This window comes from Phalacrocorax aristotelis, chromosome 7 (assembly GCF_949628215.1).
Source record: "Phalacrocorax aristotelis chromosome 7, bGulAri2.1, whole genome shotgun sequence".
NCBI lineage: Eukaryota > Metazoa > Chordata > Aves > Suliformes > Phalacrocoracidae > Phalacrocorax > Phalacrocorax aristotelis.
In genome coordinates this window covers 45834264-45860901 of record NC_134282.1, presented here as the reverse complement: position 1 = coordinate 45860901, position 26638 = coordinate 45834264, and the positions used below count along the sequence as shown (strand labels likewise).

Here is a 26638-nt window from a genome sequence, read left to right as displayed (position 1 = left end):
ATGGGTGTCCATAATGGGTAGCCCAAGGCAGCGTACAGGGTGAAGGATGAGACCTGCCAAAGCAGCCAAGCACCAGACTGCCTTGTCATCATGTTCACCAGCGGAGGTTGACGCTTTTTCCAGCTCCTACACACGTCACTGGTGTCGGTGCCTGTCTGCTCCGCATATGATGACCTTTCTTCTGGTTTACACATCAAAACGGACTGTTTTGGCAGTAGTTTCCAGGTCGGTAAGCCACATGCCTTTGCACTGTAGTGGATGCAGGGCAAAGCTGGCTATTGTCCCCAGAGCTTATGTGTTAGTAAATGCTGTTGGTCTAGTGTGAAATAGCGGTGAGTCTGGATCTTTTTTTGCCAGAAAGCTACAAGTAAAATGTGTTAGTTAGATCTCTGACTAATAAAAGTGGTCATCTGCAATCAAGCTAATTTGCTAGAAAAGGAAGAAAACATACACTTTCAGAGTTATTGCTTGTAGGTCACGCAGTTGGCATGGACCATTGCTCTGGGTTGAACATTAGCATAACAAAGTTGGAAGTCAAATAGAGCCAGTGTAGTTACTTCAGATCTAGAGAGGTTCATCTCACTGCAATATTTAGCCTGATAACCTCCCTGAATGGTATGCCATGAAGCCAATGGCAGGAGGAAAGAAAACTTTTACAGGTGTGCTCATTGACCCAATTAATATGTAGGAAACCACAGAAGGTATGTTGGGACCATGCACAAAGCAAACTTGATTCTGCCTCTACCCCTGGTTTCTCACGTCTTTTTTTCTAGGTGCTGATGCTTGGTAGGCCCCTTAGCACCGAATGATGTGCAGTAACACCTGGAATTAAGTGCCAGCCTGAAGCACCAACCCTTGGAAGTCAACAGGCACATGGTCAACATCAGGTGCTTGTAAAATACAACCTGTCTGTTGAAAGCAGCTTTCTTATTCACAGCAGATTGTATTAACCCATTCTCAACTAAATTGGGGTGGGGGCAGTGATTTAATGTTTTAAAACAAAAGGAAGCAAGAGGATACTGGTGACTAATTTCCTCCAAACACATAGATCATCTTCCTCATATGTTGTTTGTTTTGTTGATTAGTCTTTAGGTAGATATTCGTATATCGACTATTATTTTCCGCTGTGAATTGTGGTTTTCTGGCCAGCAGCAAGTCCAGTTTCCAGGGTAATTGTGAAGCCAACTCCTTTCTAACTACGCAAAAGATGAACTGTGTTTCCTGCAACTTTAATGTCTCTAATGTTACTGGTTGAGTAACAGCTGGACACAACAGTGTCTTCTGTAAGGAAATATGCCAGCAGTTGTTGCTCAGAAGCGAACAAAATCTACTTTTTTTTTTTACATGAAAAAAAAAAGTAGTGTTTTGGATTATTTGAAGCTGCAATAACAGTCCTTTCCAGTCAAGGCTTACCCTTCACAACAACAGGATGCATTGCTCTATTTAAGCAAATAATAATATTGGTTTTAGTCACTACACATGCTTCACTTCCTGTTGGAAATATTGCACAGAAAACTAATTCATTGCATGTTTACAGATTTTATATGCAGAGCTGTTTTCTAATACCATCTGTGTACAAAGAAAATATAACTTTGCAATAAGCTAGCGTAATCTGTTTATTGGCTGCACAAGCTGCAACAAAATTAAGGAAAGCAACCTCTAAAAAGCTGTGCTGGTGTGTTAGTATTAGCAAAGCCGTGTATATTTAGGGTCTCAGTGCTTCTGACTTACAGTCAGAAAAATGCACTGTCACAAAACGTTCATTCTGGTTGTACGAGACCTTTCACCTACAAACTCCCAGTTGCTTAAAAGGCAATTACTGTGTGCAGTGGCAAGATTTAGCCTAAGGACTTCTGCATTTGCCCCCTGCTAATGATCTGCTGGGATTCAGTCATCTCCCAAAACATAAGCGTAGCAGCAGTAATTCTGATATCTGTCACCGCTTCCTTACTTATATTAAGAGTTTATTTCATGGCTGACTTCCCATCTTGCTAAGTTAGTTTCTCCATGTCAGGCTGTACTAATGAATAGAGAACAGATCCTGAGCTCTCTCTTTTCTAGGGGAAAAAAGCACAAGCTCGGCTGAAATCAATGGAGTTGCTCTGGTCTGACCGTGGCGTAAGGAGGATCCTCAGCTGCCTGCAGGTAAATACCCTGGGGCTTTTCTTTCAGCCAGGCAACTGCTGCTGCTGACATTCTCCTAGAAGCAATTAACATTTCAATCATCTTTGTATTTCAGCAATGCAGTTCCTGTCATAGTGCAGAAGCAATAAGACATGACAGGCAATGCCCCATGCCTCCGAACTGAGAGGCTGTAATGAGATGCCAAGAACTTCCCTTATGGTAGAGGACAGGCTGGATCCCTGCACTGCACGTTTAGTGAGATGCTGGGGATAGAAATGCATATCAAAGCCAGTGACAACTTTTGGGTGTGCATATGTAAATCAAGGCTGTGCTGCACTCTCCATTTGTTTATAGAAATATGTATCTTTTTCTTCTATCTGTCTATATGTCAGTGGAGGGTTTTTAATCAGGAAACTATCAGCAGTTGCAGATCCAGGGTTTCCTTCATCCTCTGAAGTCAGACTGAACATCTGCCACCCCAGCAAATTGCTTTAACGTTTGCCTGCCGAGCTATCCACTGCTGGGAAGAGGAAGGGGCGTGTTAAGCCACCATCTAACCCCAAAAGCCAGGTTTCCTTGTTAGTATAAATCGGGAGCCTCCTTTCAGTCCAGTGAAGTTAGAAATAAACTCATAATCAGAACGGAATATGTGTTTTCCCAATGCCAACAGCCAAAAGGGTAACTGGGTCACACTAAATAGTGCCCGTAAAGGGCAAAAAGAGACTCAAGAGGAACCTTGTCATTGAACTTCACATTTATCCTCTTGCCACATGAATTATGGCCCCTGAACACTTCAGCTCAAGCCATGTTTAGCTCCTTTACCACTTACACCCCTTTTCCACCCTGTTTGTTCCTTTGGCCAGATCTTTCACTGTGGTTAATTGACCTGGTTTCACTGATTTCTGTGAAGCTTGGCCAAGCCAATCTTGGAGAAGTGGGTCACCATGTGTCACCTACACCGGGGCTTTGGTGGGAGGTTGCCTTGAACCTCTCTTAAGCGAGGAGCCTTTCTGCTGACACATGAAGCTGCATTTTCACCTCTGTTTCACCAGACTATAACTGGCTTCCATAGGAGGAACACCTGGGAAGTGGTGTGAGGAAAAGGAGGGTCTGGTGACTCAACATCTGTATGTTGCTTCAGACAAACTTAACTCAGGATTTACTCTGTTTTAAAAGCTTCAGACAGAACACAAATCCAGCAGTTTTAAACTCCCCAGTGAGGGTGTTATGGCCAAATGGATGCACCGCATCAAGCGCTTAGAAGAAACAAATGTATCCAAGAGGGAGAAATAATCCCTGTTAAAAATTACTACACACAAAACTGCAAATGTTGCCATCGCTGCTGAAATCTGGACTGTGACAGAGTAGAATTTCCACCCTTTTGAAAACTGCCTTTTGGCCCGAACTGGGAAGCAGAGAGCTTTCCGTTTAAAAAAAAAAAAAAAAAAGGAACAGAAGCCACAGGATCTACCCGTTAAACCCGCTTTCTTTTTAGACCAGGCTAAAATTATGCTTAGAGTTGTATTTATTAAGCTAAATGATCAGCTCTAAAAAGACCCAGTCCAGAAAAACAGGAAAGTAACTTAGTGGATGTGGACAAGATTTTATTCATTTCAGTGAAAGTACTGGACTGTTTCAAGTTAAGCACCAGATTATGCACCTAACAGTTCAGAGCAAAAATTCATCAAATTTCTGGAAAGAAAAAACATCAATCCCATCTCAGTATAACTGAAGTGCATTGTACTTTAATGAGTTTCCCTTCTGAAATATAGAGCATAATAGCAATTTGTGAAAACAGACACCTCCCAGGCTGAATCACAAAGATGCTTGGAAATGAACAACAGAATTCACGTAGTGACATTTACTGTAAAACAAAGGATCCCCACTTCTCCCTAGTACTCCCATATTCTAGTGAAACACTACTCCCTAGAGTACAGTTGCAAGTGTTTTTCTTAGTGTAGTGTGAATGACTCAGCCCAAAAGGGTTTCTTCCTGTTCCCCTTGAGCAACTCATGTGCAGGAAGAGGAAAATGATGTGTTTCACACGGGAAGTTTTCCAGTTTCTTCCTGAACTTGTCAGACCTTCCTCCTCTGCTTTCTAACTCCGCAGTACTTTCACTGCAAGCTGGTAATGGCTCTGTCAAAACTGAAAAGGGATGGCTAAGTGGACCAGCAGATACATAGAGCCATGTACCATTCTTGGTCCACCTATCCAACAGTGCCTTCGCTACCGAATGTAACTTCAGTGTCAATATGAAGGTAGTGAGCCCCTGGTCTAGAATGCAGCTGTGGCATTTAAGGTGGTCACTGAAAGCCTTGCTGATGTGTATCAGAGTGACAGCCCGTGGGAAGGGGGTGTCTTCTCTCAGTAACCAGAGTACAGAGATCTGTCAGCCTGCTCACCTCTCTGAAGGGTTGTGAGGCATTATCTCCTATGTAGCATTTGTAGTATACAGTCTTTATTACCTACTGTCATGGTTTAGCCTCAGTCAGCAACTAAACGCCACGCAGCTGCTCGCTGCTGACAAACATGAGCACCAGGCTCCCTTTATTATTAAATGAAGTGAAAATAGTGAGATATTCAGATTCTTGTGGTCATGGGAGAATAAGGAATGTGTGCTTAGCTGTAGTATGGTGCTCAGGAAATTGTGACCATCACAGAATTGTTCTAATTACTCCACCATTATATATACAGTTAATATGTGAAAGCCAAGGCAGCCAAATGTATGCTTTGGGTTTTACTTTCTGCACAAGCCTCTAATCTTTCCTCAGGAAATTACCCTGTAGTTTATCAGCACCTTGGCGTTAATTTTTAAAACCTTAAGACTTCAACCAAAAGGAACTGGCCATTTACTGTTTTTCTTTCTTAAAAATGTAGTAGTTGTTACATGTTAACTATTTAGCATCCTGGCAGCTTACTGCAATGAGCTTAGCTTGGCAGAACCTCAGGGTTGTAACCCCTAAAGAAAAACGTCATTGCTCTCCTTATCTGATACATTTTGGTTAGCAGAGATTTAAAAGCAGCAATAACAGACCCTTAATAAGATATGTTTGGCAGGAAGATACAAAACAACTATTAAGCTGGTTTATATCTGTTTCCTTTGTCATTCATTTTGCCCGATCTAATTGCATACTTAACATTAATCTGCTATCACAATACCTTGGATTATTTTGTGTCGGGGTTTAGCCTCTGTCACTGAATTTCATTACTGCTACTTCACCAATAATAAGCATCTTTTTACCTATGTACCCAGTCTCCTGCAGTCAAAGTGGTTAGCAGCACATCTCTTTAAAACACTCATGTCAGACAAAGGTATGAAGAATGACTACGCTAGCTCCATTCGGTTCTGTATTGCCAGAGAGTCGACACGTGTAGAGTCGGATAATTAGATATAAAACAGTATGAGATTTTTGAAGATTGGGGGCAAATCTGTGGAAAGCTTTATGCACTTCAGAAAAAAACCTATCTTTTGCGTAAGCATATTTCCCCTAAAGTACCTCATATATAACAGCAGATGTTGCACAGCAGGTTCAGCAAAAAAAGGGGAAAATAGTTATTTTTTCGTAGGATGGTAAATAATTGTTGCTGGGTTTGGTTTTTTTGTTTTTTGTTTTTTGTTTTTTTTTTTTCTGGTGATGAGAAGATAGATGTTTCATCTGTTTAGAGAAATGTGAGAGTTTGCTTCTGCTGGTCATTTTTCAACGTTCAGGTATAGCGGGCTGACCCATGGAGTGTGGGCTGGGGTAGGGTTGACCTTTTGTCATGCAGCTGTGCACCTGCTGCCCACCCGTGGCCGGTATAAGGGGCTCTCAGAGACACCTCAGTCATCCTGGCTGGCCAACGGCCGTAGCAGTGCACGTCATCTATAGAAAAGAAGGGGTCTGAAAATAAGAATATTAAGTGCTTCCTAAAAAGGCAGGACTGACCTAAGCATGGCCTCTGTACTCAGTGACGTATTTGTTTGCAACTCTGCAGGTGCCGAGTGTGTTGATTGTACTAAAAGTGGATAAATGCAACCCGTTAAGGACAACTGTGATGTTCTCTGTGTTGGTAGGAATAAGCAATTGCAAAGAAATGGGGTAAAGAGCCAGCAGAGTGAGCAGCAGTTGGCTGAAAAGGTATGGGAGTTAGAGTGGACCGCAGGCTCAATGGGAGCCAGCAGTGTCATGCAGCTCTTAATAATAGAGGAAAACAAGGCAAACATCATACTGGGATAGATCAGTGAAAGTACAGTCTATAAGCTGTGAGATCATCCTACTATTCTACTCAGCATGAGTAAGGCCACAGCTGGGGTACCATATCCAGCCTGGGGCTAGGCGCTTGAGGACAGTTGTAGGTCAGCTTGAGAGAGGTGAAGAACAGGAATGACTCAGAAACAGAAGTTTATAAGAAAAGTTGAAGGAACTGCATTGATCTGAAGAAACGACTGAATAGAGGTAATGATACATGTGTAAACAGCTGCTGGTGAAGAGGAAAAGGGACTATTCTTAATGTTGATTGTAGGAAAGGTAGTGGTGGGCTTAAATCATAGAAACACATAGCTTGAAAATTAAGAAAAAAAAATGCCAATGGGAAGAACAGAGATACAACAGAATAGGTTGCCTAAGGGTGCCTCACTAGAAGTATTTAAGAACAGGTTAAAACATGTTAGTTAGGCATGGCATGGGTTTGCCTCCAAGCAGGGCTGGGAGACCTAAAAAGTCACTCAGTTCTGGTTTTTATGCTTCTGTGCTGGGATGTAATTGTATTGCTTTTTTAGACATTAAGGACAAAATATAGAAGATTTTTCTAGGCAACTTCCCCTAGACTACAAACATCAGGGTTTGATCTTTCAGAAACCACAATGACTAAAAGGCAATATGTGGGAATTCAATTTGCCAGCAAAATGACTCTGAGACAGCACAGGGGACTCTCTCAGCTAAGTGCCCTCTTCTTCTCTCTGTTCCTCAGAACTTCTCCTCGAGTTAAAAAGGTGCCATATTTGGCTTTAAGTAATGACAACAGTTGTAAGGAGTTGGTGAGGAACAAAGCCAGAATGTGTCTTTGCTGCTGCCTCTTATCGCCCTTCTCGCAGGGAGGAGCATCTCTGCTCATCTGCTTCTGCCCCGAACAGTTGCATTTTCCACTGGTCCCACATGCCTAATCCATTCAGCCAGTGCTGCACAGAGTATACTCAGATCTACCACAGCACTTTTGGGAGCTTCACCTCTTCCCTCCAGGTTAATTCTGCCAGAGTATCTGTTCAAAGTGTTCCCTCGTTTGCTGCCAGAACATCATAGTGGAGAATTCAAGGTGAGTATTGCAAAAAGGAAGAGCAGGCCTGGGGCACGCAGCAGTTCCAGATGTCTTGCTGTCGTTGCCATAGGAGGCAAAACCAGTGCCACCAGCACCTAGTGACAGGTAAAGTAATCCCCAGCAGCACCTCAAGTGAAGAGGGAATATGTTCCACCATTCAGTTCCCTGCTTCCTTATGCACTGATAAAAGCATCTTACAAGAACAACAGGTTTTATCCTGGCTTTCTAGGCAGAATAGGGGAGGTAGCAGCTTAAAGAGAAGGAAGGGAGGAGTAGGTAATGCTTGAGAGTTGGGCTGTCTGGTTTCCAGCCTCAAATGCATGCTCCAGGTGAAAACATGTGACCTGGTTTTCAGATTTATGTCTCTCTCAGTGAATTCAGGGATGGTCTCGGACTAATGGCATTTGTTGGTTTTTAAGATTTGCGGAAACTGAGTTTGATGCTGAGAAGAAAAAATCGATACGCCTCCCCTACGAAATAAAAACCACCCTTGGCCCTTCTGTGCTTGTACTTCTAAAAAATGAAATTCAAGCTGATTATAGTAGGTTTATTTCAGCTGAAGAATACAGTTCAGAGTTTGGATGTGAAGACTGTCTTCATTTGACAGACAGTTGGAAGGGTCCACATGCTTCAATAAAGCATTGCTGATTTCTGACAGACAGTAGTATGCATAAGCCTAAATGTACTTTCCTATTTTAATTACATGACCAGTACTCATGAATGGGAGCCTGAGCTTTATCTCCACTGACCTTGAAAATCCCCAGAAGGTTTATGATTAAATGGAGCATATGTTTTCTGGTGATTTCTGGAAAATGAGGAAACACAAAAAATACTTGTTCTAGTTTTGATTTTTTCAGGAAACAGTGTGATATACCATCAGAGCTCACACATTATTGCAGGAGAATTTGGAAGTTCTCCACATGAATGCGAAGAGAAATACATCTATGTGAGCATGCTCAGTGACAACTAATTTGCCTTTCACCCCAAATATTAGGGGACTGCAAGGCAGATAGATTAAGTGGTTTTGATGTGGTTTTCTACAATTAGTATTCCTTTCTTTTTTCTTTTTCTCTATGGGTTTTCTATTGGTTTTTCTTTTTTTCCCCCCTCTCATATGCACTGTCTTCATATCCATGTCTTACTATTTTTCACACTTCTTTCAATAAGGCTTTCACTATGCTTCATCCCAGTTCTTCCCAATATAGCGATGCAGATTAGAACCCTTTTCATTTCCCATGACGCTGCTTACATTCACAGGGCAAATATCAGCCTTTCCTTGCCAGGTTATGCGGCCATCCTCCCCACCACTCCTGAATGGCTCAAGACTGCCATTCCCTTGAGGACTAAATTAGACTGGGATTTATTAAACCCTTACCCCCCTGTTTGAATGATATATGGCCTCAGGCAGTAGGCACTAAGGCGAATGCACACTGCCTTCTTTGTAAAGGCACAGTAAACCCTGCTACAGAGTGCACTGCCCCAGGCATTCCTAAACTATCTTGTCCTGTGTCAGCAAGATGCTTTAAGGACTCTCTATAGAGAGCTTTCACTGCTCTGTTTTCCCTCTGCTCCCACCCTGTGCTTTTCAATACAGTACGGAAAGGATTCATCCTTAATTGAAATTCCTTTCATCAGCCCAGATATAGCTTGAACAAAGATACTGACATGAAAAAGCAGTCAAGAACATATCTTTAAAATGTCAATTTGCCAGTGACAAGCATAAAATGCAGTCACTGCAAATCAAGACTCCAAACCCTCATTGTATATCACATAGCTGCCACTTCCCCCCCCCACCGCTATCCCTCCCCTAAGTTTTGATGTTTGTACATCTTTGCTTTCCTTTCCCCATTCTTCTCATACTGTATTCAGAGCAAATCTGAGGATAGCTGGGTCTTGATTAAACTCCTGCACACCTTAGAGAAAGCTCTTTTAAACCCTGAATAGTGTCATTTACCTTAGACCCATACTTCTGAAGAAATCGATCATTCAAGCTTTCTGGGTTTTTTTGACTATTTTTCCTTTTTTTATTCATTCTGGTAAAGCAATTGATGCACTTTTGTCCATATAGACCTGTAAGTTTAATGCTACATGGGTTTACATGGCAGGAAATTGCTGCAATCTTGCTTGGCTGCAGAAAGAGAAATAAGGAATGAAAGTTCTTTCCACTGGCACAATGTAGGGAAGGATACGCCCAACAGAAAAAACATAAGTATGGGCCATCTACTGAAGGCTACATTTAGCATGCTTACCCTGGGTAACTAATTTAGGTGTTACACCTTAAAGTCTTGACTCTACAGAGTCCAGGGTCTGGCACCCTGGAAGCTTATGTGATCGGAAAGATCCACCACCCTCTTGAGCTTCAAGGCCATGCTAAGTGCAAGGACCAGCTTAAGCTATCTGTACAGGAGGCTGCTGTGTCAGACTGCCAAAGGTGGATGAAGAGCCATGGCCTCAGTGCCTGCTTTGTTTATGGCAGCATCTTGGAAAGGAACACAGTATGCTGCTGCCAACAGGGAGGCTGATCTCTGTGGGGTGGAGGACCTGTCATGTCCCAGGAGTAGCAGTTACTGCCCTGACTCTCCCTTCCTCCTGGCAGCAGAAGGAGCAGCAAGGCCAGCCCTCAGAGGCTCAGTGTCTGGCGCTCCTTCCTTGCTCCAACCCTTCCCTCTACCCCCTGCTTCCTCTGCAGCAGTGGTTTAGCATTTGCCTGGCACCAGTTTGCTGGAGGCAGCAACAGTAAAATTTACATACCTATCTGAGAAACCTGAAACTGGCTCTATGTTTCTAAAGAGCTGCTCACCTTAAAAAACTTAAAGTTATTGACACCTTTTTATTACTCCTTATCAGTGCCTAGAGTTTTAGCTGTGAAGCTAAGAAGACCAAGAGCTAAAATCTAACCATACAACTAAAGAGAAGCAAATGGAAGGACACATGGAAACAATAAGACACTGCTGGTCAAAATGCATAATGAAGGTATCTCTTTCAAACCCTGATTCCCCACCAGCTTTGGCTGCATCGCAGGTTCTTTCTTGAGGCCTTTTTAATACATCCCCATCATATGATCCCTCTTTTTTTTTAACAACCTCACTGGCTAGCGCTGTGCCTGTAGCACATCCCATACAGCATTCTTGTCTTCATTGACAAGGTTTTCACAGTGTGTCCTCATGGAACATCTCATCTTCTTGGTAGCACAAGTGTGATATATGTCTCCATTAAGTTCTTGATGCCACCGTCTGTTGCCCATGCATTGTCTTTTTCAGACACACCACTTCCCACTACATCTGCTTCTGTTGTGTTTGAGAGGGTCCTCTTCTATCCCCAGAGCAAATTAATTTTTCTCTTTCAAACCTGCCCTTCAAGCACACCTTTGGAAGCTCTAAAGAACCTGACAGTGACCTGGCCAAGGAGAACACAACCAAGCATGCTGGTGAATAGTGCTTCATTATTGTCCCAGCACCTCAGTTTGGTAGCCTCCAGTGTGATCGCTTGCCTTGTGCTTCAGCTGGGGGAAACATTGCCTTTCAGTATTGCTACTGCTTTAACATACTCTGGAACAGGCCTGGGATGCACAGATACTAACTTAAATGAACAGTGGGAAAAAAGACTTGCACTTTTCATGCACTATTTGTCCAGGAAGTAAGCAAAATGCGGCGAGGAACTTCCTAGTCTGAGTTTGGTGTTCGTAATCAGTTCTGCAATCAGATGATGGTTGCACATGTGCAGGTATTAGATGTGGACTGTTTATCCAGCTGTACAGTCACACAGTTGGCAAGTGGCAGCAGGAAGTCAGGCATGGTTAATGTTAAAGATACATAATCTTCACAGTGCTGCTGCCAGGTGTCATCTTTGGCTTCAATCTCACTGTCTTCTCGCCTATTCTTTTGTCTATCTAGTGTTCAGGAAAAGGAAGTGGAGTGCGAAGTGCTCTGCCCTTGCAACAGGCATTGTGAGACTACAGGACACGGTGGAAATAATCAAGACATAACCAATCACTGTGTGCTCTATTTGTTGTATTGACCTTTTTGATGGCTGTCTGAAGATCTTCCTGCTCGGCTTAGCCATCTTTCTAAGTCCATCAACAGTTAATTAAAGGCTGATAGTAAAAGTCTCATAGATAACATGTTTTCCTGTGGGTTACTTCCCATCTCCTAGTGGGCTTGACAATTTGTTTATTATTAAATGCTTGCATATTCTACCTTTGCAGGCCATACATTCATATTTAGTGAAGAAGCAGGGTATTTCACTGAGTCTTAATGTCATGTTACTTACAAGGCACAGCAGCAGGGACCTTTTTATTTACAGATCATTAAAAAGATTAGTTCTGCAGTAACAGAACAAGCAGAAACACTTGTTTTTCTTGAGCATTTTCACAATATTTGGTCAAGTGAAAACTATGCAGATGCCTGCTGGCTGCAAAATGAAAAGGAGAAGAAAGAGCAGAGGGAAGTACGGGGTTGGGGAAAAGAGAGATGAGACCAGAGGGATGGCTGGACTGAATCAGTAGTATCTAGGGGAACACACAAAGGAAAGATCCAAGACAGCCATTCTTCAAGTAGCAATTTCGGATGTTGAGCATCAGAAAGATTGGCACACTCCCTATCCAGTGTTCTTCTGTGCCCACCATAGCAGAGTACCTGGCCGTAATAATGTCAGAAGATATGAACATCCTGGAAACATCCTCGTCCCAAAGAAAGTGTCACATCTCTAGCAAAAGAGGTAACTGAAGGAAGGAAGGAGCAAGCTATGAGGAACCAAAGCTATCTGTGGTGGTGAAAATAGCCAGCATGGTCGTTTGGGGACTACTGTAATTAGGACAGCTCTGACACTTCTCCAAAATGTTAGAACAAACCAAGCTCTGGGAAGCACCAGAAACAGGGTGCGTGTGAGAGGCATGAAGCTGTCTGTGCCCAACTTTCCACAGCCACCCCTTCAGCCCAGCAAGCTGCAACACAACCCCCCAGGACTACTGTGGATCCTGGAAGGTTAGAGATGTGGCTGCCACTGGAGCAGCACACAAATGGATGAATAAAAATTATCTTAATTTTCACTCTCTTAGCACTTGTGCATTACAGGTCTCTTCTGGCAACTCAGGAGACAGGATACACACTAAATGAGTGATAATTTTAGGTCCCAATTGCTTACTTTCTTAAGCTACAAACTCACAGACGCTGCGTTTTCAGTTTGCCATGATGGCAGCAGTATTCAGGAATTCCTTTTTCTGACTTCTCCATCCTTCTTATCCAGCATAATTTCCATTTTAGTCACTCCCTCTTGCTCCTTCATTTTGTTCTCCAAGACTTTGGCAAATGTTATCTTTCTTGAAGAGGCACCCACTGTGCAGGAACTATTTCATTGTACAAAAGGTGGACCGAGATTAATGTAAACTACAGAGTGCGTATGATGAGAACAATGAAGAAACTCTAATAAGGTTTGCACAGCCTAGTTCACTCAAGGAGCAAATTTCATGACACTTCCCCTTGGATTCAAAGAGGCTACTTTAATCTCAGTACTATAAACATGACCTAAGGAAGGCCCGGGGTGGAACATGGGAAATATTGTCTTTTTAATTGTCTATTCTTTGGAGTAGCAATCTACTTATGATAGAACAGCCTCTGCTGTCTGGCTCCAGGCAAGTCATACTGCCTTTGAGAGGGTTCTGAGAAATGTTAGTTTCAGTTGGTGCTACATGCCCAAATTCCAGCTCTTATCTTGGTTTCAGTGTGTGTGCAGTGACAGGGACGCATAGTGGCAGCATTAGATGGGCTTTTCTCAGATCTCAGCAACCAAATCACTTCCCAGGGTATACCCAGGGTTTTCTCAGGGTTGTATCAGTCTTCCCGCAGAATATCAAAAGTGCCTCTTGTAACAGCAGGGGTGGAGGTCAAGGCTGTTTGTGATCCCCAAGGAATTTCACAGGGTTCCTCATTTATCTATTCTGTATTTTGTTTAGCCAGATTTTTCTGTCACATTCGATAGAGTAGGAGTCCCTTTCAACATTTCATCGGACGTATGAACAGCCCACATACAGGGCGCGTTGGCGCTGTCCCTGCCACCTGAAGGAACCCAGTGTCAGCAGGTGGGACACGCTTCATCACTCTACACGATCTCCGGACCCTGTCACCCTCCCAGCGGGACATGCCTGGGACACATGTAATAATCTGGGTATTCTCTGTCCTCTGGAGAAAACAGTCCGTCCATGCCAGAGATCACACTTTCAAGCTGGTTAGAGATACACAGCCTTCATTTTCCCCCTTAACAGTCAGCGTAGACACAATTGTTGCTGGCTGAATTTACGATTTCCAAAATTGCCATTGTTAGCAAAACTAAATGAAAGATTGATGCAGATGGGGGTTGGTCCTACTTTTGACATTCCAAAGACAAAGGAATATTATGCATGACTGACTCTTGTATACAGGTTTTGAACTAACTTAGAGTTGGCAAACATTAGCACTGAAAGAGAAAAGTTCGTCTCAGGCTTGTCACTAATGAAATGACCTCAGCTCAATGTTCTTCTTGGGTTTTTGAAACTTTGTTCCTCATAGGTAGCAAGTTGTGTAATGGACACACACTAGCGGAGCATCACAAAGGGGTGGATGTGTGCAGCATACCTGAAGTCAGGGCACTGGCTGAACGTACATGATTTACGCAGTAAGTACAGCTGTATGGGTGTAGTTTTCCTTGTATTTTCCCTCAGGCCATTTATAGCTGACACTACATTACGGTTTTTTTTCATCAAGCAGTAAAGCTAATTAATTTAAGGGTACAGGTATAGCCAGTTTTATTAATAGAATGTTGCACATAAATACATCCAGTTCTTTTACCCGCAACCTTTTGCTTTGTGCTCTCTGGACCAAAAATGTCTTGGGAGACAGAGCACCATGACCAGTGATTCACAGGTTCTGCTATATGCCCTAAACGATTTGTTAATTTATTCAACTAATTGTTTGGGATATGGGTTATTTTCCTAATTTTCTAAGGAAATGAGGCTTCCTCAGTTGCATGCTATCTGTTCTTTGTGGGACCTCTTGAAACTGCTGACCAATTTCAGCCAAATCTAAAAGAACTATAGAGGTCTCCAAAACTCTCACGTCTGGGATGCACAGCACGCCTCACACGAGGAGAGCGGAGCTCTGGGTGCTGCCCGCTGAGGAGCAGCTCTATCCACCTTTCCACACGACTACATCCTCAGGGCCACCGGGTACCCCTCACCCGGGCCGCTCGGGGAGCAGACGGCCAGCCAGCCTGGCATGACCAGGAGAGCCGCCGGCCATGCCACGCCGTGAGCGACGAGCGCGGCCTCAGCAGCGAACAGCCCTTTCCTGAGGGTGACCCGAGCACGCTGGCGCAAGAAAGCTCGGGAGCAGCGCCAGCAGATCCCGAAGGCGGCTGCGGGAGGTCAGGGCGGCCGCCCCGAGGAGAGCAGAGCGGCCCCGAGCGGGAACACCGAGGGCCGAACGCGCCGCCGGTGGCGCGAAATGGCCCCCGCAGCTGCCCCCGGCCCGCCGCGCATGCGCCAGAGGAGGGGGCGCGAGCGCGGCTGCCGCGGCGGGGGGCGCCCTTAAAGGGCCAGGCGGCGCGCTCCCCGCGCGGGCGGCGGCGCCCCGGCTCGGCCTACGGGCTGCCGCTCGCCTCCCGCCCCGCCCCGCGCACCTGCCGGGTGCCCCGGCGCAAGGCCTAGGGGGCAGCGGCGAGCTGCGGCGGGCGGTGCCGTGGGCAGTGCCGGGCACCCGCCTCGTCCCCGCCGGCACCTGCGGCGGGCGGCCCCGCTCCGCGCCCGTAACCCGGAAGCGGTGCGGCTGTGAGGAGGGGAGAGCGCCGGGACATGGCCGCTGCCTGCTCCTGCCTGCGCGCCGCAGCCGGCATGGCCCTGCCCGCCGCGAGGCGCGGCTGAGCCTCGACCTTGTCTTCCCCTTCCCCTCCCCGACGGACCCTCCTCCTCCTCCTCCTCCTCCTCTTTCTCCTCCCGCCGCCGCCGCTCGGACGCTGCCAGGGCCGGGCCGGGGGCGGTAGCACTGAGGGGGGCCCCTCGCTGCCTTGCGGGGGCCGCGGGGCCGGGCGTCCCGGGGGGCCGGGAGCGGGGCCGGGGCCGCGTGTGGCGCTGTGGGCGGGGGGGGCCCGCGCCTGGCGGGGCTGCAGGTTCCCGGCGGGGGCCGGCTCGGCGCGGGGGCGGCCGCGCTTCATCCGGAGCGCCGCGCTGAGCCCTGGGGTCTGGCTGGGAATCCGGTTTATAAACGTGTACATGGACGTTTGAGGGGATCTAGGGTGGTGTCTTAGAGGGTCGCATTTACTGTAGTATTAGTTGTGGCATTTTCAAGGGCTGGTTGTGCTTAATTTATATTTTGTGGGGCTTTTTTGGTTTTTTATTGTTTTTTTTTTGTTTGTTTTTTTTTAAACACATCTTTAGGCTTTGAAGAGCTGCACAATTTTTTGCTGAACTGTAGTTCGTCCAAGGTTGTCGTTGTTTGCATTTTGGGAGGGCAGCTGGTAGCCCTGCAGGAAGGTGCGCAGGTTTCGTTGGAAGATTGCTCTGGGTCGGTTGGTTTGACTTCTTTCCGGTATAGGTTAGTTTTTCTCCGGTGTCTCTGATGCCAGAACAAGGCCCCAGAATGAACGGTTTCTCTCTGGGCGAGCTCTGCTGGCTGTTCTGCTGCCCGCCTTGCCCCAGCCGCATCGCTGCCAAGCTGGCCTTCCTGCCCCCGGAGCCCACCTACACCGTGCTGCAGCCTGAGCAGCAGCAGGAGGCTGGGGCGGCAGCCGGGGCAGGGACCCCGACGGGATCAGGCACCTGCAGCCTGCACTTGAGCGAGCGGGCGGACTGGCAGTATTCGCAGCGGGAACTGGATGCTGTGGAAGTGTTCTTCTCCCGCACGGCTCGAGATAACAGGCTGGGCTGCATGTTCGTACGTTGTGCCCCCACTGGCCGGTACACGCTCCTCTTCTCGCATGGTAATGCTGTGGACCTGGGCCAGATGTGCAGCTTCTATATTGGCCTTGGCTCCCGCATCAACTGCAATGTCTTCTCTTATGACTACTCTGGCTACGGGGTGAGCACCGGCAAGCCCTCTGAGAAAAACCTGTATGCAGACATTGATGCAGCCTGGCAGGCCCTCAGGACAAGGTAAATGGATACTGGGGACAAGGTATTTCTGTATCTCCGTTTAATCCTAATAAGTCCAGTGCCTGCACAATTAACCTGCTGAGAGGTGGAGGGGAAGGGTTTGTAGATGGTTTTAGTTTATTTTGGTGGCCTCACCACATGTTCCATCAACAGCTACAATGTGATTTGCTGGACGGCTTCATTTGTAAAAGGGTGCACAAGCCTTCATCCTTGGGCATTTTCTAGATTTAGGGGTTCAGTCAACTGTACCATTACAAATCTCCATCTTGAGCAGGACATATTGCACTGGTTGCAGTCTGAGCTTGCAGGATGGGGAAAAAGAAAAACCAAAACCCACCCTTTTGTTCAAGATTGTCTCCCACTGTCTACGCTTAGAGGTAACCCAGTTGAGCCAAAACTTTGACTGAATTTGGCAGTAGCCTAGGCTAGTGCTTACCAAGAAACTGCAGGTGTTCTGTGATGCGTCTGGGGTTTCATGCAAGCTCCTGTGACGTAGATGTCTTTCTTTTTTGGCAACCAAACAACTGTTATCAAATTGGGTAGGGTAGCGGGGTGGAAGGAAAAAGCATTGACAGGTGGAAGTAGAGCTGGGGATTCTGCCAGGAGGAGATGCCGAAGTAGGTGGCATCCAAAGGGATGGAGCAGCAGTGAGAAGACTCTGGCAAAGCAACATGGCCAGTAGGAGCAGGGAGCCCTTGGCTTCTAGGAAATACTGAGCAGAGCTGCTGCCTCTGGCTCCTTGCTACAACTGATTGCCATCCCTGGGCCTCTGTAGCTTCTTCTGTCTACTGAAACAGTGAGCTCCTTTTGCTGTTGCATAAGTGGTTCTTAAAGTAAGACTTCGCAGAACATATTCTGAAAGGGATAGCTTTAAAAAGGTTTAAGTCATTGCAGTAGGGCAAGGGAAAAGAACAATGAACGTTTTCTGTTCTTGGCTCTGGGGTTGTGTAGATGAACTTGGCTTATGTGAAATGAGTATTTAATGTCTTAGGGATATATGCCAGCTTCAAAAATAGTGACAGGAGTTGTTACTAATTTAGATAATTGGCTTTTCAAGGGGATTGGTCAGTTGTGGAGTCTAAACATCTTTTGACATTGGTCTGCCCAAGTCAGGTTAAGAGCATGGAGGAGAAAGGTGTAGGGGGAGGTTACCCTTCTGTAGCATGTGTTCTGTCTATTTGGTGAGTAAACCAGATCATGGGTTCATTTTCCAGGACTCTCAAAAAAAAAAAAAATGCTTAAACATAAATAATATGATTTTATGTAAATGAATACTTTTGATATGCATATGCAGAATAAATTATTAAATGCCAGTATTATGCACATGGATTATGTAAATAAGGTTTAGAGGGAGGAAGAGTGTTATGTCTCAGTTGCTGTGTTTTCTCTCCGTTTCACTTAATGTTTAGTTGAGGGTATTTTTTCATGAAAGCGTTCTAGAGCTCTGAAAAAGTGCTTTCACATCTGCCTGGAAGTGCTCCTGTCTTGACAGGCATTTAGTATGTTCTTAAGATCTATGTAGATCCAGAAACAAGGGGTTCCTTCACTTAAGTCTTTTGAGAAGCCTGACCCAGTAGGTGATGCCAACGTGTGCCCAGCTTGCTCTGAGAGGATTGCGCTCCTTCTATTACAGTGTGCCTGGACAGTTTATAGTTTTATATTGGAGTCCTTTCTGTAGTTTATCCAAGATTTAGGTTCTGCTTTCCTCCTTAAATTGAGGGGTTGAAATTTGCCAACTCTTAACTTTGTCATGTCTGTGAATCCCACGTCTTAGTGCTACATTGAGAGTGCTGTTACAGTACTCTCTAGTTATGTTATCATCAGTTAGATCTTTTTGGAGCCAAATGAAACATTACAGTATTTTAGGTGCCCAGTAAAGAAATCAGTTACTGTAAAATGTAAGCTTAAAAAGTTAAATCAATTTTGTCTACTAACAGATAACTCCATAACAGGTATGAGCCAAAACAATAGTCTTTCTGCTGAGGAATACTCTAAGCGGTAGGGTGAACTTTGAGACTAGTAATTTCTTTGCCCTTTTTAGTAAGTCCAAGTGGCTCACAATTAAGTGAAATATTCTACTGTAAGAATACAAGTCTGCTTTTTGAGGTAAAATGTCATATTATACCATTTCTGCTGCAGCAGTTCATTGGTAGCTTCCAAGAGTTTGTATATGCTTTCATTCTTAATGCAAATTCCTAACATTTGGCCTGTAGTCATATGGTAGTGAACTGTAACGCAAAGTTAAAAGTGAAGTCTTAGAATAGAAGAGGTTCACTGTGCCATCGAAAGCATGTAGTCATCAGTGTGAAGTTCTGTGGGAAGCTGTTGCTCTTCTGAATCCACCAGACGTTCCACCTGGCAGCAGTAAGGAATCACTAAAATGCTGGAAGTCTGAGATTTTTCCTTTCTTTTTTTTTTTCTTTTAAATTGTGCCTGTGAATTACTACTGATACTTGGCAAGTACTAATTTATCAGTGTATTTTGAAAGTTGCCCTGAGTAAGATAGGAATTAACCCTACACTTGGACAAAACAGACTGCTGCCGAATTTTAGAAATGGTGGTGAGCTGACTGTGGTTGCAGAGATGGTTGCAAATTTGTACTGTATTTTTTCAAGGTACTGAAGTGAGAATCTTGTTACCACATACACATTTGGATATTAAACCTTATATAACAAATGGTTATAAAACTGTCTTGTAAGCAGTGGATGAAAAATAAAATTAAAATTTTTTGTTCAGTTTCAGTTGTCACCCTGTCTTCGGAGAATCGGTGTCAACTATTCTCCATTCTTTTAGTCTTTGTAAGGAGTAGTTTATTTTCCTTAATTCTAGCTAAATGAGTATCTCTCCTCATGAATAAAGTATGCTCTTAAATGATAATTTTACTAATGATTAAGTTTGAATGCTAACTGTCTTTCAGCCCAGGTAAAGATGTTGACAGATAATTTTATTCCCTTAAAATGAATTTTTATAGAAGTTCCTTCAGAGATCTAACTTTAGCATTGGTTGCTCTGGTTCTGATATCAAGTATTAAAGAGTAATTATTTTTGGCATTTAAATATATATATATTTATTTCCACTTGACTAACAAATTTCTGTCTGGTATCTAAATGTTTCTCAAAAAGAATCTTCTGTTTCATTGCTTCAGATGACATTTTTTGTGAGTGTTCTATTTTTAGGCAGGTTGGTCTGTTCCTGTTCTGTTTGTTTCAAAACCAGGACCAGATTGAAGAGAAGCTATATTGGACTCTGTCTTCTCTCATGGTTTTAAGCTGCTGCTTTTTATTGGGATGTAATTAACTCTTACCCGAATATCTGATTGACTTAGAACAACATCTCCACAGAGTGACTTGATTGTCATCCTCCTCCCCCCTTTCCTGAATTCCACATGGAAAGGTTGAGCTTTCTAACGCTTCTACATTGAGACAACGAACGGTACTTAAAAACAGGATACGCACTTAGAGTTTGGGTACAGTGCTTAAGCACAAAAACATGACTGCTTTGTTGATTGCATGCTATTTATATAAAAATCAATTTGTATGTTCTCTAAAAATCTGGAGAAGATTTATGAAATATTTTTAAATTCCAGTCCAATGAAAGAAGGCACTGCTTCTCCACTCTTTGCTTCTGTAGCAGAGTATCAAGAGGAGAACCTAGTAACTGTCATCTTCTGGATATTGAAAGGAGGTGAAGAAAATGTAGTTAATAAATAGTTTAAAAAGCTGTTCTTGTTGCATTCAACAAGATATAGCTTGATGCTTTTTCATGGTGGCAACATAAACTAGTATCTTCTGTTTCTGTTTAAGCTTTTGATAAACATTACAATAATATTTATCACTTAAATCCTTCATTCTCAAAACATGTACATTTGAGTTTGTGTTTAAGTCCTGAGGAGAGCATTGGTTCACTTCCATTTTTCATTAAGCTTCTTAGTCAATGTGGCATGATGAAAGGAATTGAATTGTGAAATGGTATAGTAAAATGCGAGAGCTTTTGATCAATGGGTAGTGGATAGTTTAGACTATTTAAATAGCTTTTCACATTTTTTCCTCGCATTTAACATTTAAAAAACCCCAGACTTTTTATTGTATGGGAATTTTATTCTTTGTGGTGCTGATTACCAGTCTCTTCTTATTGCCGTTTCCTTTGCAGGAGTTGGTGGAAAAGTGTTAGTTTTCATCTGAGTAAAATTAGGAAACACACCTAATGGGATTAGACTAGAGTGTGATAACTAATCTTCTGAGGTTGTGTCAGTTTAGTTCATCTCCATTCTGATTTGCCAAAGTGGTTATAGGATTCTGGGTGAATAACAGCTTCAGGTATTTTTTACCTTGATTTATCTAAATAGTTGATTTCTACTTCAGTTTTCTTTGCAACAGAATGTTCTTTCACTAGCACTGTGCTTCTGTGCGTGATCTAACCTGAGTTCTTTTGATTGGATGCTTGGTTGGCAACTTTTATTCAAAACCTCTAAATTCCTGACATGGCCAAAGGCAGTGCTTGACAGAGTCATTACGAATAGTCCTGGAGTAATAGGGTTCCCTTGTTCTCGGTGCATCACCTGGTAGATTTTTCTGTCGATGACTGCGATACGGTATTTCCCACTTCCAGTTTTTTAATGATGTTGATATGGTGTCTGCAAAGGATTGTTTAAAGAGACTCTTCTCTAAAACTGAACTTATTCTACCATGGTCAGTACTTCAAGAAGAAATGCATACAACTTTGCTCAAAAATAGAAGCATACAGGATAGTCTCCTGTTGTTGTCTATGCAGTGAGCAGAGATTAATTCAGATGATGAGTGTCCCAGGGACAAATACCAACAACTGTTTAAAACAGGTGCTCTGGTGTTTGAAGTTATTCAAAACGTTTACTGAGCTTTGGTATCATATTACATAGCTTAGTCACTGAAGTAAAAGTAGTTTCATTAAATATTTCCCTATCTCTGTCAGGACTGCAAGATCAAAGCTCGTTTAAGAAAAAAAAAAGAGATTTTTCACTGTCAAGAATGTTTTGCAACTAGTGTTATTTGGGAAGAAAAATAAGCTGCCAAAGAGCCTTTGGATAACAAGACTTGTTATCCTGGGCGTAGATAGTTCTGAAATTCAGAGGCCTGAACTGGAGACGTTGGTTTACCCTGCCGTATAAAGGTTGTAGGACCTGGTTCTCAACATCATCAGAGCATTGAACACAAAGGTTTCTAGAGGACCATGTTGTTAAACTCCGGCAAGCTGAAGCAACTAAAGGTTTCTGTCTGCTTTTAGCACTGCTAAATCACATGAAGCGTACAAGAAAGAGAAAGGCAAGCTTTTTCCTTTTCTCACTCTGGATAGAGAAGTATGTCACCTCTTGAGGCTGTTTGACCTGTGTATGTTGCAGGTAGCACTTAGATTTGTTCAATTTGTTCTTAACAGCTGAGTATGGGCTGGACTGCGTAAACCTCAGTGATTTTTGCGCTGAAGCCAGAGTCAATCTCCAGTCCATCACAACCTCAAAAAACAAAAAATCCCTCCAAAATTCACCCTTTGTCCTTTGTTACTCTGCTGTTTTGGAATGTTTCTGAGCACTGGGCTAAGTTTACACTAGTTCATTACTTGTCAACATAAGTAAAAAGAACAAAGGAAAAAACCAACTAGCAGTGCTATCCAGGACAGTAGATACCTTTGGTTATAGGTAGAAAATGTTCCAAGCTGCAAAAGTGGTTTATCTGCCAGCAAGTGGTTTTGTGGGGAAAACTGACCCTTCTTGAGCAAATGGATAGTCATATTTCCATATTGAATGAAGAAAACAGGTTCTTTTCCGTTTTTTTGTCCTGTTGATGCTTCCTCACGTGGAGATAGAGTAATACAAAGGCAGTGCCAAGCAATTAGCTGTTTGGAGCCTAACTTCTGTAGCATATGTCTGAATTTCATATTTCATTTTCATATGACATTTGCCTGGTGGAGAGGGCAATGTGGTGATTATAGTAACTTCTTCTTTTAAACCCGTCCCCAAAAACATTTTTAAACAAAATGTTGAGAAACTAGTCCTTAGTTGCATTCTCTGTTGGCTTTAAAGACCAGTCTCAAAATTATGTAGCACTAATAACTTAAATGAACAAATAACATAGCCAATTTTTTTTTCCCTAAAGCCGGTAATAAATTTAATGAATAATTAACACTCCTTTCTGCCCTCCCTCACAAATATAAATCAACTACAAGGCTACACTGGAGGCAGTTGAAATTAGTCATAAAATAAGCTGCAGATATGTTGTACGTAACATGCTTATGCATGTGCAGGCTTGCTTTTGCCGATTAGCCCCTAAAAAGGACAGAAATCTTTCTCTGTTGGTTAGGTGATAGTTTTGGTTGCCACTGTACTTATGAGACATTGAAGGCACTTATCTGTGTGCAAGATGAGGGGTTCCTTGTGTTTTCCTGAATCTAGGAAAGGCACGTCTTTATGATTTTTGAACACCAGTGACTCTTAAGTATCTCTTCATGTTCATTTGAGTATATATTGACTGTTTATATTGATCTGAAATAGAAATAATTAAGGATTGGTTTTTGTCTAACTCTAAAATCTTGGGTTTGTATGGGCTAAAATACAATAGGTGAGGAAACCTCTTGATTCTATAAGAGTCAGTGGATAGCGGATAATTGAGATCACTGGAGACTGGTACTTGTGAATTGAATAAGCAGTTTCAGTGACCCATTTGCTACTACTTCATCTTGACTGTCCTGCTTTCCAGTTATTAGATGAATGACTTACCCTGGTCTTGCATGCTCAGCCTGACATCTGATGATGAAGCTGAATTTCATTCCTGCTCTCAAACTGAGTGTTTTGTTGGTGTGGATTTTCTAATATGTCAGGTTTTGTGAGCAATAGAAGTATGTGATTTTAAACCCAGGAAACTCTGTATGAACACAGAGGAATAAAGGTGCTTTTAATAGTAGGCTAAAAATGTTGAATGGGATGAATAGTGCATAGTGTCAGTTTAAGGGCTGAGAAACATTTTTGCATTCTGTATTCCAAAGGCTAATCTGACAGAAATGGGTTATTGTGGAATGTTTGTGCATGAAGCTATGCAACCCACAAACAATCTCAGAAAGGTACAAATGTAGGCCAGTTGTATAATGACAGTGTTATACTGGCATTATCTATACCCATATCTTTATTCTCTATTTTTTTAACCACTATGTTAGCTTTACAGAACAAAGCTTCTTCTATTGGCATTAAACGTTGTGGTTGGATTTGCTGCCTGTGAGACCAAATAATACAAAGGCACAAAATTGTGCTAAACAGTAGGATCTGGCTCAGTGCCCACCCGCCTTCCCACCCTTGGTTTCATGTCTCTGATGAGCACACGTGTCTTTGGGAAAATCCCTAGAATCACAAATCTGTAACATCTCAACTTTCAAAACGGGGAATTCCATGTGGGTTCACAAATGAAGAATGTGTTGATGTGGAAGATGAGGTTTTGAGTTAGCATGCTTGCCTTGAAGTCCAGAGGGAAAAATTTAAATTAGAGTTAATCTCAAAATATTGCCTCTGGTTTTTTGTATTGCAAATTTCTTAGAAAAACTTCAAGTATGCTTTCCTGGCAGTAATATTACTTGTTGGTACAGTCTCTTGAAATTCTTTCTAGGTACATATTTCAAGATGAAAATGCTTTTTTTTTTAAACTGTTAATTTGAAATTAATTGTTGATCTAAACAGTTTTGGATATGCTTTTAGGAAGATCTGTGTTACAGTGCCTGATCAAAAAATCCTGTTTACATATAGAAATGTTACTTTAAGAGCTTTGTCTCTTGTGAGCCCTGTTTATAAACCAAAGCATGCTGCTGAAACAAGCTGCATACATCAGTGTCTGGCAAAGAACCCCTTCTCAAGGGAAGCAATGTCAGCTAGTTTCTCAAAGATTTTTTTTTTTTTAACAGGACACTGCCAAATATCTTAAGATCCCAGTATGTTCAACTAAATTTAACTTTGTGACGTGGCATGGCCACATCTTTTTGTGTGCAGCCATAACGGGTAATGGGATCAAACAAGTCTGGAAATTCTGAGACCAGCTTCAACGTGTTTCTCAGGAAAGCACCCTTCAAATACTATGTCTTGAAATGTTTCTCTTTTTAATAACGTTGTTTAGAAAGGGTTTTGCTCAGATTATAGGATCTTTCTGGACATTCCTTCTCTCTGCTGACTTTTAGTTAGCTTTGCTTTAGATATTCTCATAGACCTTAAAAAACGGTGTTCAATATCAGCAAAGAAGCAAAACCAGCTATATGTTTTTTCCAGTGTATAGATAAACTGAGTTAAGGTTCAGATTATTTTATCATTATTCCATGAATCTTAATGGCTATTTATAATAAATTAAACAAGACATTTGTCTTAACTATTACACTATACAATAAATTGCAAGCCTTAATAATATGCAAAATAAGAGAAGCCAACAGTAATACTGGGGTAAAATAATGTTAAGCTTTTTGCAACCAAAATGGTTTATGGAACCATCTACACTTCAAAGGAAATTTTGAGTAGTTAACTTGCCGCCTTAAGCATTGGACTGGTTGGTTTGTACAGATCTTAATCTTTGCCCCATCTCTGTATAGTCTTCCTCAGCATCTGATGAATTTACTTAAGTAGGATGTTGGCTGTATGACAGCCTGGGGAAATTGGCATCTTTCAAGAAAACGGTCTTGCTTTTGAAGCGTGTTCATTGGGGCAAATCTACAAAAGTCTTCTGCATGCTGTTTGTTCTTTATAGCTTCATTTATCACAAAAGTATGTGTATGTTTTGGTGTGTTGTTTGGGTTTTTTTTAAATTGAACTAGCTGATTCGGTATAATATTTATTTTGGAGGTGTTGCCTGGACAATTCTTACCTTGAGGCAGCTGGTCAAGAGCCAGTCTCCTCCTTCCCCTAAGACTGGAATGTACCTCACCTTGCATACTAAGTTGTATTACACATTTTTCTCATAATATTTTTGTTGTTCCCTGCTGTAAAAAGCTTGTCTATTTTTCTAGGAAAGCATGGTTTTTAATATGCCTTAATAATACTACAGAAAAAGTGTTTCAGTCTGCGTACGAGCATCTTATCAAGTTTGACTGACTGTAAAAGTACCAGAGCTGTAGGAAGAGGTGGGGTGGTGTTTCGGCTGCAGTTGAATACAGCTATTTTTATGCATACGAGTTTATGAACATGTTACCTTTGCCTCAGACTGGTTAATAAATACACTGTGACTTAGCATACATTGCAGGCATCTCTTCCTGATGCAAGAAGCTACCTTTTCAGGAGTCAGTACAGTAGTTTAAGATATTAAGTGGTTTAACCTTAAGCCTGTATAGCTAAAAGGTTTTGACTTTTGCTGAATTTCTGCCAGCTTCCAAACTTCTGTTTCTCTGATATAGAAACCCTCTGCCCTCTCTCCTGAGCACTTGCTAATTATTCATGGAATGTGATGTTCACTTCTAAAGCCCCCTGTGCATAAAAACAGTACAATTGGGTTTTTTCACCCTGTTCTTGAAATTTGTACTAAAAATCAATCGGATAATGCAGAAACTACTGTCTGTGAAGGAACACAGGCACAATATAGTTGTCTTTTAAAAAAGAAATTATTGTAATTTGTATTTCACAGAATCACAGAATGGCGGGGGTTGGAAGGGACCTCTGGAGATCATCTCACCCAACCCCCCTGCTTGAGCAGTCACACCCAGAGCAGGGGCACAGGAACGCGTCCAGGTGGGGTTTGAATGTCTCCGGGGAAGGGACTCCACAGCCTCCCTGGGCAGCCTGTGCCACTGCTCTGGCACCCGCACAGGAAAAGTTTTTTCTCATATTGAAGTAGAACTTCTGTGTTCCAACTTGTGCCCATTGCCCCTTGTCCTGTCATCGGGCACTATTGAAAAGAGCCTAGTCCCATCATTCTGACACCCACCCTTTATATATTTATAGGTATCTTTGTTAATTTGCATTAACAAAGAACAAAGATGATAGAATGTACTTAAATATAACTTGGATCTGATTTCTTGATGTAAAAGATAGGAATGTCATAAATCCTCAGTGTTCACCCAGTTTTGTAGAGGGTGAGGGGATTGTAAAGTCTGCTTGGTTTATTGAGTTCTTT

General features: G+C 42.8%; 1 protein-coding gene across 1 annotated transcript in view; it reads left to right on the top strand.

The window, feature by feature from the left end:
- Positions 1-15209: 15209 nt before the first annotated feature.
- The window catches only part of ABHD17C (abhydrolase domain containing 17C, depalmitoylase), a 30391-nt gene continuing 18962 nt past the window's right edge, over positions 15210-26638 (top strand). The window contains exon 1 of the mRNA XM_075100530.1: positions 15210-16538. Coding sequence (XP_074956631.1) covers positions 16006-16538 — 533 coding nt within the window. The 5' untranslated portion in view covers positions 15210-16005. The remainder of the gene's footprint in view (positions 16539-26638) is intronic.